The sequence below is a fragment of the Eptesicus fuscus genome, chromosome 19, assembly GCF_027574615.1.
Source record: "Eptesicus fuscus isolate TK198812 chromosome 19, DD_ASM_mEF_20220401, whole genome shotgun sequence".
Lineage (NCBI taxonomy): Eukaryota > Metazoa > Chordata > Mammalia > Chiroptera > Vespertilionidae > Eptesicus > Eptesicus fuscus.
The window spans coordinates 41090639-41107737 of NC_072491.1; the positions used below are offsets into that span (position 1 = coordinate 41090639).

Genomic DNA, 17099 nt, shown 5'->3' on the forward strand with positions numbered 1-17099 from the left:
ACCTTGTACTCGCCAAGCCTCCAACAAGGCATGGCAATTCCTTACAACAGGTCTCCATGTGTGATGCATATCTACATATATGTATATACGTATGTGTGCATACACATATATACACAAAGTATATTCATGTACATATCCTGTTGGCTCTATGTCTCTGGAGAACCTAATACTAAAGTGGGTATGCAAAAAAATGTTTCTTAAATTAATGACATTAATGCTGGTTTTTGTTCTGTTTTGTTTTTACTTAACTTCCAAATAAATGTCTGAGATTTATTTTGACATATTTTTATAAATCACTCACCAGGTTTAAGTAAATATAAATGTGTTAAGTTAAAACAACATATACACAACATAAGAACTATAGAAACTTGAACACATGTTAAGTTTCATGTTACAAATATTTTTAAAGGAAGAAAAAGCATTGACTACCCAGGTTATAAAAACAGAATTAAAATCTCTAGCAATACCATACAGACAAATAATTTTTTAATTGCTCAAAATAATTGCCTACATATTCATAGTTTCCTTAAAACGACAAGTATACCTAAATGTTTTTTAATAAGACAATTTTGTTCCTATTCCAGTCTTCAGACATGTGTTCCTGCAGAAACTGAAATATCTCTGCAACAGAATCTTTATACGAGAAAATGGTGGGGGAAAAAGTATGCTGTTTTTGATAGAAATAATTATTAAGCCTGCTTTGTGAACTTTTATATAAATAAAGTGTCCATAGTAATTTCTACACATGCATAGATAAAATGAAATCAAGCCAGTTCTTGCCAAGTTATCTGCCAAGTCCTGAATTCGGGGTCCCCTACCTCCCTTGCAACAGGGGCAGGTGTTAATGATGTCATTCGCTGCGCAGGAGAAATAGGGGACCATGAACACAAGTCTTGGCAGAAAATAAACACCCTCTGAGTTTACCTTTACATTTAAAGTAAATAGAAAAACTAGTTTATAGAGTGTCTGTCCAATATAGTTCCTGCCCTAAAGGGATAACTCAGGATCTTTATTTCCAGTGTTTTCAGCTGCATTTCAGAAATAAAAGCCAACAACCTCAGTTCTTAAAAACGGAGCACAAATTAAAACTGTCTACATGGCAAAACCCATGAGTCAATAAGCTAAAAATGACTCAGTTGGTATTATACAAAATACACAGAGCCACACAACAGATTTTCAGTATTTGCTAACTGTAAGATTAGAATTAGTATTTCATGTTGACACCATAAACAGATGTAATATTGTAACTGGGAATCTATCTTTTAAGTTAGAGAGTACACTGCCTTAGGAAAGTTACAACTGGATGTCTACTTTAACACCACTTACGACATTACTGAGAGTCAAGGAACATTGGTACGGAATTTGTTCATCACTTTGATATTCTGACAGAACAGGACTGTACATGTGAACTTGGCGCTCACCTTGTCAAGTTGGTCTTGCAGACTAGTGGATGCTTTATAACCGAGCTGTAACAGCATTGCTTCCGCGGCATTCTTTTTGGCTATCTTTTTATTCGGTCCTGTTCCAGTAGCAACTTCATTGCCTACCTTGACCTGATAAGATTAACGTAAGAAATTAGTAAGAGTTGCTTTGATAAACAGGCTCGACTGAACACCACAAAGCACTGTATTCTGCTCTCTAGCATTCAAAAATACAAAGTTCAGTCCACAATAAAAACAACTAAGTTAAGATCCCATTTATGTGTTATATAGATAAGCGAAAACAAACATGGAGAAAAATATGGTTCTCAAAATGTCAGCGGAGGTTATCTTAGGATAACAGAATCTTAGAAGATTTTTACTTCCTTACATATTTCTGTATTATTTTATTTTTTTAAACAATAAACCTGTATTATTTATATAAGCAGAAAAATAAAATTCACATAGTAACAGAGTATATGTTGGCTCTCAGTACAGTTAGTATTCTTTTTTTTTAAAAATATATTTTATTTTTATTGATTTTTACAGAGAGGAAGGGAGAGGGATAGAGAGTTAGAAACAACGATGAGAGAGAAACATCAATCAGCTGCTTCCTGCACACCCCCTACTGGGGATGTGCCCACAACCAAGGTACATGCCCTTGACCAGAATCGAACCTGGGACCTTTTAGTCCACAGGCCAACGCTTTATCCACTGAGCCAAACTGGTTAGGGCCAGTTAGTATTGTTTATATAAATTAATAAACTAGGGCTAAAGTTCACGTTGGAGTGCTTGCTAGCTACAAGATAGGCCAGCTATGTAAGAAGCTTCCTCTACTGCTCTGAGTGACCAAAGACTGGCCAACGTAAATGGAAGCAAAACATCAATGAGCAGCAAAGCATGCTCCGCCTGTCTTCACATGCCGTGTCCAAGTCCCCTCACTCTGATTCAATTCTTCTGCGGTTCATCCCCGCTTCTCACTTATCTCCCCAGGCCTGCCCTCTGGCTCCAGGCCCTGCTCCGGGACGTGCTGCTCCCTCCTTGGCACTCACCTTGGGTCTCTGTCTGTCATCTTTGCATCTGACCTATTCTGATACCTTCAAGAGTTCCTTCTAGAACAGATGCTTCCAGAATCATTTTGCCCATTCACCCAGCCCCTGTCTCACACAAGTTCTTGTAGAGGCACGGTTCAATAGTTTTGAGCAGCTACCCTAAGTTATTTGTTAGTATTAAATAAGATAGCTATAAAAAATTCAATTAATAAAAGAATAAAAGTAAAAAAAGACTGCTGTGCTGAAGGATTTTAATTCCTCAACAACTGTCACTCAAAAAAAATCACTTCTATATAAAAGTCAAGCAAATATATAATAAACTTCGTAAGTCATCTTCCTAGAAAGCTAGCAAATTTTTATAACTACTATAAATAAGATTTTTATATTAAAATGTTACTTTTTCTGCAAAGAAGTTCAATTTTGCTATGCAATAAAATTAAGACTGCAGACTGTTTTAAAAATAATTTAAATAAATCAAGTCCTCAAAAACCTAACAAAAAAGTTCTAAAATAGGCCCTAGCTGATTTGGCTCAGTGGATAGAGCATCAGCGTGTGGACTGAAGGGTCCTGGGTTCGATTCTGGTCAAGGGCACATGCCTGGGTTGCAGTTCAATCCCCAGTAGGGGGCGTGCAGGAAGCAGCCAATCAATGATTCTCTCTCATCACTGATGTTTCTCTCTCTCCCTCTCCCTGCCTCTCTAAAATCAATAAAAATATTTTTTTAAAGTTCTAAAATAGCAATTACTGCAGAGAAACCAAGATGGCGGCATAGGTAAACACCTAGACTGCTGCCTCGCACAATAATTTAAAAACTACAACTAAAAAACAAAACAGACCTCATCCAGAACCATACGAAGGCTGGCTGAGTGGAAATTCTACAACTAGAAGGAAAAAGAAAAGCACACTGAGACTCATAGGAGCTGCGGAAGGCAGAGGTACCCAGGTGTGTGCACGGAGAGGGCTGGCAACTGAGTATGTGGCTGTCTTTTTCAAGCGAGAGGGAGACAAAAGCTCCCGACTGCTCTGAACTCCAGTTCTGGGCGAGACTCTGGGAACCCAGACTCATTCAGGGAGAAAATGGACTGTCTGGCAGCGGGCAGAACTCGAGGGCGGCTTTCTCTCAGAGGTGCTTGCTGCAATTACCACAGGACACTGAGACACAGGGGCCTATTAGGGCAGGGCTGACGGGAAGCCATTGCTGATTGCTCCGCCCTGAGACTCCGCCCCATCCAAGCTGAGCACAGAGACTTTTGCAAGTCTTGTCTCATAAGGGTGTCTCAAGCACAGAAGTTCTCCCAGTGTAGACACAGCTGATCCTCACAGCCAATTGGCCTGGAGGTCAATTCCTCCCAGTGATACCAACAACAATCAAGGCTTAACTACAAGACTGTGCACATAGCCCACAAAGGGGTCCACCTCAGGTAACTGGGGAGGCTGAGCCACTGGGCTCTATAAGACACCTAGCACACAAAGCCACTCTATCAACTCAGGGAAGCAGCCAAAATGCAGAGACAAAGAAACAGGTCACAAATGAAAGAAATGGAGGAAAGCAAACGATTGGATATAGAGTTCAAAACCACGGTTATAAGGTTTTTCAAGAATTTTCTGGAAAAGGCCAATAAATTTAGTGAGACCCTCGAGGACATGAACAAGGACCAACTAGAAATTAAGCATACACTGACTGAAATAAAAAATATTATACAGAGATCCAACAGCAGACTAGAGGATCGCAAGAATCAAGTCAAAAATTTGAAATACCAAGAAGCAAAAAACACCCAACCAGAAAAGCAAAAAGAAAAAAGAATCCAAAAATATGAAGATAGTGTAAGGAGCCTCTGGGACAACTTCAAACGTAACAACATCAGAATTATGGGGGTGCCAGAAGAAGAGAGAGAGCAAGATACTGAAAACCTATTTGAAGAAATAATGACAAAAAACTTCCCCCACCTGGTAAAAGAAATAGACTTACAAGTCCAGGAAGCACACAGAACCCCAAACAAAAGGAATCCAAAGAGGACCACACCAAGACACATCATAATTAAAATGCCATGAGCAAAAGACAGAGAATATTAAAAGCAGCAAGAGAAAAACAGTTAGTTACCTACAAGGGAGCACCCATACGATTGTCAGCTGATTTCTCAACAGAAACTATGCAGGCCATATGGGAGTGGCAAGAAATATTCAAAGTGATGAATACCAAGAACCTACAACCAAGATTACTCTACCCAGCAAAGCTATCATTCAGAATTGAAGGTCAGATAAAGAGCTTTACAGATAAGAAAAAGCTACAGGAGTTCATCACCACCAAACCAGTATTATATGAAATGCTGAAAGGTATTCTTTAAGAAGAGGAAGAAGAAGAAAAAGGTAAAGATAAAAATTATGAACAACAAATATATATCTATCAACAAGTGAATCTAAAAATCAAGTGACTAAAAAATCTGATGAACAGAATAAACTGGTGAATATAATAGAATCAGGGCCATAGAAAGGGAGTGGACTGACAATTCTCAGGGGGAAAAGGGTGTAGGGGGTGTGGGAAGAGACTGGACAAAAATCGTACACCTATGGATGAGGACAGTGGCGGGGAGTAAGGGCAGAGGGTGGAGTGGGAACCGGGTGGAGGGGAGCTATGGGGGGAAAAAAGAGGAACAATTGTAATAATCTGAACAATAAAGATTTATTAAAAATATATAAATAAATAATTAAAATAGCATTTACCCAAAACTTAACTCATTTTCTCTCACTGAATCACAAATAAAATTGATGAAATTTGCTTTATATATTTTTTAAAACCTGGAGATCTTAATCACAAATAGAAAAATTAACATTACGTGATATATCAAAATACCATGTGCTGATAAGCAATTTAGTTTGGTTATCATTATTTTTCTCTTTGAAAAATTAAAGTATCTCTGTACAAAAAAATAAAAAGCTTTAAGAAATGTGCTCAGGAACTAACACCCAAATAATGTCGTCAGAGATTTTCTTTTGTCTAACAATCAATAAAGTCACTGTACAAATTTTACAACACACAGATTTACTTTTCGTAGTGATAAATAAATATAAGCATATTATCTCTAGATATTTTACTTCCACGTTCCATTTTAACAAATGATAACGTCGCTTAAGTTGTTTATACAAAAGTCTTTACTTTGATAAAGTTGCTGCAATTGAGTAATGAATCCACTGGGGCTTCCAGAGGGGAAAAGCAATATGAATCCAGTGTGAGAACATGTAAAAGCACAGCCAAATGCTCCCATTTGACTAGAATGTTTATGAAGACCCATAAAAAGGAAGCTGGCGTAAGGTACTCTAAATTCCTCTTTCAAAAGGGGTACTCCATATACGCCATAGAAAAGGAATTGTTTCATAGAGCCAAAGCCAGTTTTTATCCCTAATACTGGTCTAAACTTTAGGTGATTTTTTTTCCCTTCAAGTTTCGCAGTTCAAAGTATACATTCTAGAATTCTTCAGAGCTAAGAATGTAAAAAGAAAGAAGTGGTGCATATATTTTACAAAGAGGATACTAGAACAACACTGTTCTGGGTCCTAAGGACATCTAGACCAGCGTTCGCCAACCTTTCGGACCACTGGTTAGTGACCGCGGATCTTGACCATAATGGCTTACTAACTACAGATGAATTCCCCTCCATGGCGATCTGGGCTCCCACAGTGGTTTATCTGTGACCACCTCTCAAGTTTACACCTCCAGCAACAGCCAAATACACTAGCTCTCACGCAGGCAGGCAGCAAGTATGCATCAAAAGTTTATGAAGGTCCTACTGTATACAGACCACTGCATTGAATACTGTGAGAGAAAGACTATAAATTAGGAAGGAAGGTAAAATTTAGATATACATGGAAAGTGCATCAACACAAGAGACTATGCTTGAGTATCAAAAATTTTCCCATATGCTTGGCACTTCATAAATATCTGTTCATTTTAACAGGATTATACTGAAGGTGAGGTCCATGGGTTTGATTGGAAAAGGTTTCTTTGATAAGTCAATTACAACAAAAACAGTTTGGGGACAATAAGGATAATTTAAATATAGGTTAGTCATTAGAAGATTCTTATGACTCAGGCCTAATGAAAGAAAAACCTACTTTTTTTGCTTGTTAGAGATACACACTAAATATGTAGGCTTCCCGGCTGGTGTTGGAGTCAACCTACTAACCAGGTGGTCACAGTTCGATTCCCGGTCAGGGCACATGCCTGGGTTGTGGGCTCGATTGCCAGTGTGGGGCATGTGTGAGGCAGCCAATCAATGATTCTCTCTCATCATTAATGTTTCTATCTCTCTCCCTTCTCTGAAATCAATAAAGATTTATTTTAACAAATAAATATGCAGGCTGAAAGGACATACAGATAGAAAACAGCTTTGAAATTCTTCAGGAAGCGAAAGAAGGGCGGGAAAAAGGTAAGAAAAATGAACAGCTGAAGCAAGTGTGGTAAGAATCTGAACTTCTGTCTGCATGATGGGCATATTCCCCAGCACGCCATCACACTATTCTTCGTAGCGCGCTATTAAATATATCCACCCTTGGATAGGTTTGAAACTTTCATAATAAAAAATCAAAGGTTTCTTCAACACTGGGGCTTGAGCGGACAAGTGAAGCAGCACAGATGAGATCTGAAAGGAGGAGGGCATGTTGCTAGTCCCTGCCCGTCTGAAAATCCACGAGCAACCAGGCTCCAGTTGTCTGGGCTGCACAACACGCAGTTCAAACTCCCAGCAATTCTGAGTCCCTCAGTCCTCCCCGTGATTAGGGAGACAGCCAGCTCTCTCTTTTCCTAATTTTCCTGAAAACCCAAAGTTCATGCTCTTGGCCCTGTTCCATCTCCATCCATCCTTCTCAATTTTGTTTCTAATTCCGTCTGCCTCCTAGTCCCAGTAGTTAACAGACTCTGGCTGCACACTGTAACACAGTAAGACGGAGACGAGCCTTCTGTTTGATACACTCTGGGCCAAATAACCTGTGTGAACTCAGTCCCTTCAAAACTCTTCTGTCTGGTCCTGGCCGACTTGGCTCAGTGGATAGAGCGTCAGCCTGCGGACTGAGGGGTCCCGGGTTTGATGCCAGCCAAGGGCACATGCCTGGGTTGCGGGCTTGATCCCCGGGGGGGGAGGGGGGGGGCGTCAGGAGGCAGCTGATCGGTGATTCTCTCTCATCATTGATGTTTCTCTCTCTCTCTCTCCTCTCCCTTCCTCTCTGAAATCAATAAAGAAATATATTTTTAAAAAACAATAACAACACTCTTCTGTCTGTTCTATCATTGACACTTGAATGTTTCAACCATGTTGAGGGAATCAATGCTGTAAGGGTAAACAATGCCATTAATTAATAGCGCTATTAATTCCTAGTCGGCCTTCCCCCATATCTCTATTCCGACCTGAGGATTTCTAGATTTTTTTCAATGGTTAAAAAAAACTCTTCTCGTATAAAAGTTAGAAATACCTGCATCACAAACTCCCGACGTCGCGGCATTCCTCTCTCTGAAAGCAAAACATAGTCCGGCTCCTTTTCCTTCTTGGCCTGTTGAATTTGAGCCAGGCGGCTAATGGGGTTCATTCCTTGACCATATTCAGGTCCAGCCTAAAAAACAATGTAAGAAAAATGTCAAAACATGCTTGTAAAACTTGTTATTGGATCCTTAAAGTGGTTCTCCTCTCCTCCCCTATACCCCAAAACCGTGACTGGAGAAGATAAATGAGAGTCATTTATAAAGATTTATGAAGGAAAAGCATAAAACGGATCTGAGACTTAGGCGGGCATGGGATTTAGGGCTCAGGGGTATTACTAATAAATTGGGTCAACTATTCTGCTTTTAAATTCTTCAGTACAGCTTCTTCACACTTCTGTTCATCAAAAAAGACCAAAAGAATAGACGATCACAAGACGTGAACTGGGAAGAGATACTTGCAATACCTGTAATTAAAAAAGATAAATCTGGTAGCCAAAATATATATTTTAAAACTCAGAAAAAGTATTAAGAAAAATACAATCTAAAAGAAAAATGGGCAAAAGACATGAATAGCTATTTAACAGATGGAACACTTATAAAAATATAATCAACCTCATTAGGACTCTGAAAATGCATATTAAAATCACAGTGAGATGCTATTTCACACCCATTAATTTAGAAAAAAATTCAGAAGCCTGACAGCCCAAATGGTGAGGATGAGGAGGAACAGAAGCTTATACCGTGCTAACGGCAATATAAAATGGAAAACGATCGGGCCATGTGTAGTAAAGCCAAAGACGGCCCCTGCACTCCCTAGCAGCATCGTCATCATCATGTACCATATATCCTAGAAAACAGCTGCCCATATGTGCTAGCTCCAATGTTCAGGAATATCCATGGCTGCATTATTTGAAATAGCAAAACAAAACAAAGCAACAAAACAAACCTGAAAACAATCTAGATATTCATCAAAAGAACTATGTAAATTATGGCATGTGCATACAATGGTTTGACTTAGGGCAGTGAAAATGAACTAAGTATTGCTACATGCATCAAGATAAATGAATTTCAGGAGAAAAAATATGTTAAGGGAGAAAAGCAAACACAGAATACATATAGTATGATGTAATTTATGTAAAACCCACTAAAACTACAAAACACTGCTGAAATTAAGTAAGATTTTAATAAATGGACAGCATGCTCATGGGTCACAAGACTCAATATTGTTAAAAATGTTAATTTTCCTCAAACTGATATCTCAAGTCATTGCATTCCCAATCAAAATCCCTGCAGGCCTTTTTTTGGGCAACAATTAATAAGCCAATGCTAAAGTTCATATGGAAATGGAAAAGACAAATAACCAAAACAACCCTGAAAAAAAGAACAAAGTTGGAGGACTCAAACTCTCTGATTTCAAATTCACTACAAAGCTATAGCAACAAAGACAGTATGTGTACAATGAGCATAAAGACAGACAGAGACCAACGAAACAGAGTGTCCAGAAACAGATCCACACATATATAGTCAACTGGTTTTCCACAGAAGTGCAAAAGCAATTCAGTGGATAAAGGATAGTCTTTTCGACCAATGGTCCTAGAACAAGTGGATATTCATATGCAAAAAAAATTTTTTCAACCTGTACTTTATATCATTTTTTTTAGCTTTTAAACTGATTTTTAGAGAGAGAAGAAGAGGAAGAAAAACATCAATGTGAAAGAAAGTTATTGATTGGCTGCCTCCCACCACCCCTCAAATCCCCCCGCTCCCCCGCCCCCACCAAAACCAGGGATCAAGCTCACAACCCAAGGAATGTGCCCCGACTGGGAATTGAACCGGCAACCCCTCAGTGCACAAGACAATGCCCAACCAACTGAGCCACACTGGTCAGGTTTTCAAAAATTAACTTAAAATATCTAAAACTGTAAAAGTTCCAGGAGAAAATACAAGGGGAATTTTTGTGACTTGAGTTGCATGACAATTTCTTAGATACAACACCAAAAATCACATTCCATAAAAATAATAACTATGACAATACATTGGATTTCTCTGAAATTATTTACTTCTATTCTTTGAAAAATGCAAATCACGGGCTTGGAGGAAATATTTGCAAACTATGTATTTGATGAAGAACTTGTATCCAGAATATATAAAGACTTCTCAAAATTCAATATTAAATGTATTATTTTCAATGGGAAACCAGGCCCTGGCCAGGTAGCTCAGTTGGTTAGAGAATCGTCCTGATGCAACAAGGTTGTGGGTTAGATCCCTGTCAGGGCACATATAACAATCAACCAATGAATGCATAAATAAGTGGAACAACAAATGGATGTTTCTTGCTCTCTCTCTCTCTTTCTCTCCTCCCTTTTTCCTTCCCTTCCTGTCTATAAAAATCAATTTTTAAAAGTTTTTGAATGGGCAATCACATTTTTCCAGGTGGGCCAAAGATGTGAACAACACTTCACAAGCCTCATGTGCCACTAAACTCATGGACACAGACAATAGTGTGGTGGCTGCTAGGGGAGGGGGTGGAAGTGGGGGAGGAGGGCCTAGGGGGGATAAATGATGATGGACAGACTTGACTTGGAATAGTGAACATAAAATACAGTGTACAGATAATGTGTTGTAGAATTTCACACCTGAAACCTGTATAATTTTGTTAACCAGTGTCACCCCCGTAAATTCAATAAAAAGAAAAAATAAATAAAAGATAACACTTAACACTTTTAAAAAAGACCATTGATGTCCAGAGTGCTTGCACGAAGGCCAATTTCAAACCAACTGTACTAGTTCAGGTGAGAGGTGATTGTGACTTAGACCAAAGGGGAGCAGAGGGGTGGAAAGAAATGGACAACTTAAGAACTATGTAAGGGACGGCCCCAATAGGGCGTGACGGACTGGACGTGAGGCGTGAGGGAGAAGTAAGAAATGACCCAGGTGCCTGTTTCAGCAGCTGCATGGTGGTGCCAGGCCCTGGTAAGGAATGCTGGAGGGGAACGCGATTTAGAAGGGAACATGGAGCTTGGGGCACGGAGTTTGAGGGGCCTGTGAAATATTAAGTGAAGATGTCCAGGCAGCAGGGTAGAGCACAAAAGAGTATTTGAGAATCACCCACAGAAAGATGGAATTGAAGCCTGGGGAGTATGAAGTACGACGCCCAGGGCGAGGGTAAGAGAAAGAATGAGAGCGACAATACTGCAACAGTTGGGGGGAAAGTGAGAAGAGAGAAAAAGAAATTTTTTAGTTTGGGTAAAATCCTGGTTTCCCCTTTTATTTACATACCAAACAATAAAGATTAAGTAAATCAGAATGACTCATGAGAAAAGACAAACACAGACAATAATGTATGAGTCTAAGACTGAATACCAATGAAAAGGTCAAGAGAAGCTTTAAGTCTGGCGTTAGAAGAGGTTGCCTAGTCCGTGAAGATGTTCAAATAACTTTCCTTCAATGGCACCTTGCCTCTCTTTCTGCTTAATTGGCCTCTTTCATCAGAATGTCTTATGTGCCAGAGGTACTGTTGTTGATACAGATTCCGAAGACAAAGGGCCAGATGCACAAATGCACTCAGATAATAAGGGCGCTCTGAAAAAGCTAGGCATGACTGGTTTCTTCCCTTCACTGAAATGAACTACCAGCACCCTTGATAATGAAGTTCTTCCTTGGATATCAGCTCTTACAGTGTCACTCTACAAACCACTGAGGACAGAAACTTTTATCAGAAAGCCTTCTTTGCAATCTCATGGAAGAAAATATTAAAAACAGGATATAAGCCCAAAGACATCATCAGGGAGTCTTACGTTTTTAACTCTACAGCGTAACTCCGAAAGGAGTTCCCAAGCAACCGGTTTCAAAGGGGCTCTTCAGTCACGTGACTAGACCTGACCCCTGACTCTGCTGCGGAATCTTGGGTGAGCTTCTTAAACCCAAGGACCTCGTCTGCAAAACGGATGTAACACCTACATCACGGATTGACTGAGAGGATCCAATGAGACAATGTGACAGTTTTATTATCTTTCTTAAAAATCAAGGGAACTCATCCACAGATATTTTCTCTACTTCTATTGCGTATAAAGAACTGTAGACCCTAGATGTATAAGGCATGTAAGGAAGCGACAAAAATGCTAAAAATCAAGGTACTATGTGAACAGACAGAATCAGACATAAAATAACAATATGTAATACTTATTGGGTGCTTATTATTTGAATTATTAATAAACACTAAGTCCCGCACACAGAGTGCTTCCCATTTACTAGCTGCTGCTCCTGTCACAGGGTCAGCATTATTCATACCCCTCCCCCATATCCTTAACCATTTCAGGTGTCCTAAGAAGAAACTACGTATAGCAGTGTGGTGTGCAGAAAGAACACTGGTTAGAGATCAGACCAGTTCAGATTACTCCACAGGTGAATAAAAGTGAACAAATGCTTTGGATGTGTTAGGGGTAACATCCTCTACCTTACACAGTCATGATGAGAGTTACACTAAAGGTGATCACGGATGGGAAAGTGTTTTATACTGACGTATTCTATACTAAAGGTGATCGTGAACAAGAAAAAACTTTGTAAGCCATAAAAAACTGTACGTATGTAAGGTATTATTTGATGAACCAACACATGTATGCAAGTGTCTGAAAAGCAAAACAGAATTGTTACTGACTTACAGTCACACGTCCAACCCTGATTCTGGGACTGTTTCTAATCCATAGGTTGAGATGCCTGCCCTGGGGGGAAACTTTTATCTATAGTTACCGGAATATTTACACAGTAAAACTGACTCATGTTCGTAAGCACACACTTACTTTGACTATGGTTTTAGGGCGTTTTTTAAAAAATAGTTTTGGCTTTTCCACCACAGGAAGAGGTGGGAGTTTCTTAAGCTCCTGTAAGACGGTGGTCGCAGCGCGCTTCTTGGAGAGCTTTTTGCTATTTCCCTCTCCTTCTGCAGAGAACTCTCCCACGGACACCCGCGTAACAAAGCTTTTCATATGTGGTGGTCCACTTTCTTTAATAACCTATAAAGTACAAATACAATAGTAAGTAACATGCAGGCACACTTAGAATGTGTCCTTATAGCATGGATCTTTCTTAATGTTCCTATCATAATCAAAACAGAAATGAAGAATGATGCCAAAATTATAGATTTCTTTAATAAACCTATTAGAAAGGTATTATATAAGAACTCTTCAGTTACAATATTTACAATGCTTAAGAGACTGCAGTTGGGCCAACAGAAATCTAAGTAAACACATTCAATTCACACTCAAAATTATTTTTTACCCATTTAAAACAGGCAATTCTAGTTATGGTTACCATTTCTTTTCTTTTTTAAAAAAAAATTTAGCCCAGCCAGCGTGGCTTGTGGTTGAGCGATGACCTATGAACCAGGAGGTCAGGGTTCAATTTGGGTAAGGGCACATGCCTGGGTCGCAAGCTCGATACCCAGTAGGGGGTGTGCAGGAGGCAGGCGATTAATGATTCTCTCTCATTGTTGATCCTTCTATCTCGCTCTCTTTACCCTTCCTCTCTGATATCAATAAAAATATGTATTTTTTAATCTAGTTTTATTGTTGATAGTATTATAGACATTAAGAACGTAAAACACATCACATTACGTTAGGTACACAGGGCACCGAGAATGATAATGGGTGCGTATTGCATTTTCTCTGGAAGGGTACGTTCCTGGAGGGGACCACGTCCTAAGGGAGTTCTACCAGCCATCCCGAGTCCTGTTGGGGAAGCCGCTCAAAAATAACCTACTTTTGACAGAAACCTCAAAGGCTGTTTTATAGAAAGGAATGTTTACTCTCTGTGACATGATCTTTAAAAGGTTAGCCGATATGCCATAAAAACTCCTCGCTTTCTAGGGTTATGGATTGTGAATGTGTCAGCTGTGAATGCTCCCAAACCCTGTACCAATGTGCTCATTTCAAGTAAGACAGCTTTCGAGGAAAGTGCTCAAAACCTCCGTCTCCTTCCCATTTTAAGCTATAAAAGGTACCCTCCTGAGTTAAACAGTTTACTACCTAACAGCATATTAAAAGTTTGTCATTTAATACTGGATACCAACGAGGAAAAGAAAGCAAACAACACAATAGTTCAGGAATTCAACATTGCTAGGGATAAGGAACTTATGATCAGCATGCTTTCCAAGTAATCTAAGTTTACTATTTGAAATGCCAAAACTGCTTATTTTAACCCATTTGCTGGCCATCCTCCTGAATTTAAAAAAATAACCACACACAAAATAGGTCCAGAGGTATGGATGCACGGAACAAAATAACAGATCTCAGTGGGAACGGGGAGGGGTGTTGGGAGGAAGGGGACAGGTAGAGATTAACCAAACAGCATATGTGCATAACCCATGGACACAGACGATTGCATGGGGAAGGCGGGGGTGGGTGGGGGTGGGTGAAGTGGGCCAAAAGGGAGAAAATGGGAGACAACTGTACTGTAATACTGTCAACAATAAAATAAAATGTAAAAAAATAAACAAAAAACACATATATACTGTCCTGACTTATTAGAGAAAACCAAATAGTTAACCTTTTATTGCTGGCAGGAGGTCACCATTTGAACATCAAATATTCTGTAACGTATACTGATGCCGCCAAGGGCTTCTAAGACTGATAGAACTGTCCCTATTCACTGTAGCCTTGAAGGCCCAAATCCAATAGTTTGAGTCTATGCAATCACTTTGATTGGTTTTGCATCTGTCCCTGTCGCTTCTTGCTGGGCCTAGTAAGCCCTCCGGGGCATTCTGCCCCTGCCTTCCCCAGGATGCTGCTTTCCGTCTGCTGCAGGCTGACACCAGGCAGCCCCGTTTGTAGGAATTGTGTCTGAGAAGAAAGCACACAGGTTCTCAGCCGAGGTCAGTCGATCCCGCTAGTGAGTTAAATGTGGGAGCTTTCTAGTGCTGAACGTCACCCCAATTGGAAGGAGGACACTCCACGACCGTGTCAGCTTATTTCCTGGGTTTTGCCTATTTCCTAGGTATTTGAGTTGCAAAATTAGTACCCTCTTAATATAGAAGGAATTATAATCTTGAAAATGACTTTTCCTATTTTTAATGTCACACAATTTTATAAATATTTCTGTGACCTATTTATCTAGATGCAAAGAAGACAGCTGCTTACTTAGTGGCTTAGTGAAATGTAAACATATTTTGGCAAGTACAGAAGAAACTGGATATTAATACGTGTGTCACTAAATACTAACTTGGATATTTTCAATTTGATCCTATTAAAAACACCGAACCCTCTAGAGCACTACAAATTAACTTACAATGAGAAAATAAATTTTACGATGAAAATTGAGATATCATATATACAGATGGCTCAATACGGAAAAGCGAGAGAGGTGAGCAGGAGCCCGGCCAGTGTGGCTCAGCAGCTGAGCATCAACCCAGGAACCAAGAGGTCGCCGGTTCGATTCCTGGTCAGGCACATGCAGGAATCCATGACATTCTATAAGTTCTTCTCTCCCGCCGAAACCGGTTTGGCTCAGTGGATAGAGCGTCGGCCTGCGGACTCAAGGGTCCCGGGTTTGATTCTGGTCAAGGGCATGTGCCTTGGCTGCCGGCACATCCCCGGTAGGGGGTGTGCAAGAGGCAGCTGATCGATGTTTCTCTCTCATCGATGTTTCTAGCTCTCTATCCCTCTCTCTTTCTCTCTGTAAAAAATCAATAAAATATATTAAAAAAAAAAAAAAAAGTTCTCTCCCCGGGGCCTACCTCATTGCCTGACAGAGTGTGAACGTAAGGAAGCACACTCACTCTTTCAGGACACGAGGATACCAGCTAACTTCACTTAGTGGGTTGCTTATTTGAGTTAGTGAGGGGCAGGGGTGAGGGTGGGAAGCTCTCATCTGAGCACATACCTCGAAACTGACGGGCATATTTCGCTTCAGAGCAATTTCAAACACTAAGCTGATCTCAGATTTATTGGCGTCTTTGTCATCATCCATTTCTTTTCCGGATTCGCCATTCTAAATCACAAAAAACAGGATGGCAGTGAGTCTTCACTTTGGAACACACTTCGCACAGTCTACAGTCAGGAGGGCCCATCTAACAGAAAATAGAGTAGGAAACAGAAATCCCAGACTGGTCCTGTGGGGTCCCTGTAAGCACAGCAGGCAAGAGCTGCTCTGAGGCTCTGTGTTGTATAACTTTTCATTTTTCCCCTCAAAGTAGAATAAATGCTCAGCATGAAAGTCTTTTACTCAACCATACACCAATTTGAGTTTATCCAGTTCTCTAAAAATCTCTATCCAGCCCAACCGGCATGGCTCAGTGGTTGAATATCAACCTATGAACCAGGAGGCTCATGGTTCGATTCCCAGTCAGGGCACATGCCTGGGTTGTGGGCTCGATCCCCAGAGTGGGGTGTGCAAGAGGCAGCCGATTGGTGATTCTCTCTCATCACTGATGCTTCTCTCTCTCTCTCCCTCTCCCTTCTTCTCTAAAATCAATAAAAATATGTATTTTTTTAAACCTCTATACACACACACACACACACACACACATACACACAGTACCTCCACTGGTGTTAAAACATGATACTGCATCTTCTATGAAAACTAAGCTGTAGGAAGAATAAGGGATGCAAACCAGGACTCTGGCGCTCTGGGTCTGGCCCTGGCACCAATTCACTTACTTATTTAGCACATACTTCTGGAGGGAGGACCCAGATATGCTGGACGTAGTGTAAGGAACAGAGATAAAGGGAGGGTCCGCCTTCGTCAGGAGGCTTGTGATGTAGTGGGAAAACAGATTAAGTGTCCTAATGAACATGTCCAGGAGAAAAACACCTATGTCTGCCATTAACCAGATCAGCCCCCGGGAGGAGGAACAGCAGGCGTGGGGGACTGTCGAGGTGGAAGTGTATGGTGTGAAATAACTAAGAGGAGAGCTCAGTAAGAGGAGGACTCATACACATGCCTGAGCTGCAGATACTCTTCTAAAGTCAATAGAGAAGGCAGCTGAAGCCATGAGAATGGGTCAACAAAAGCCTCCATAGCCTCAGTCATAAAAATTAAGCAGGACTGGAAATATCCATAATGATCTCCTCCACTTTAAATCCTTCGATTCCAAATCAACACAACACAAATCACGCTCAATAAATGTAGCATTAGCCGAAACCGGTTTGGCTCAGTGGATAGAGC

The 17099-nt window shown here is 40.3% G+C and overlaps 1 protein-coding gene across 4 annotated transcripts in view; it reads right to left on the reverse strand.

Annotated features, from left to right (window-relative positions):
* Nucleotides 1-17099, reverse strand: part of STAU2 (staufen double-stranded RNA binding protein 2) — a 236053-nt gene that overhangs the window by 136625 nt on the left and 82329 nt on the right. For all 4 annotated transcript variants that reach the window (XM_028158725.2, XM_008150332.3, XM_028158728.2 and 1 more), the window contains 4 exons: nucleotides 15816-15923; nucleotides 12740-12952; nucleotides 7934-8071; nucleotides 1422-1553 (listed from right to left, as the gene is read on the reverse strand). In XM_028158725.2, the coding sequence (XP_028014526.1) occupies nucleotides 1422-1553; nucleotides 7934-8071; nucleotides 12740-12952; nucleotides 15816-15923 (591 nt within the window). The remainder of the gene's footprint in view (nucleotides 1-1421; nucleotides 1554-7933; nucleotides 8072-12739; nucleotides 12953-15815; nucleotides 15924-17099) is intronic.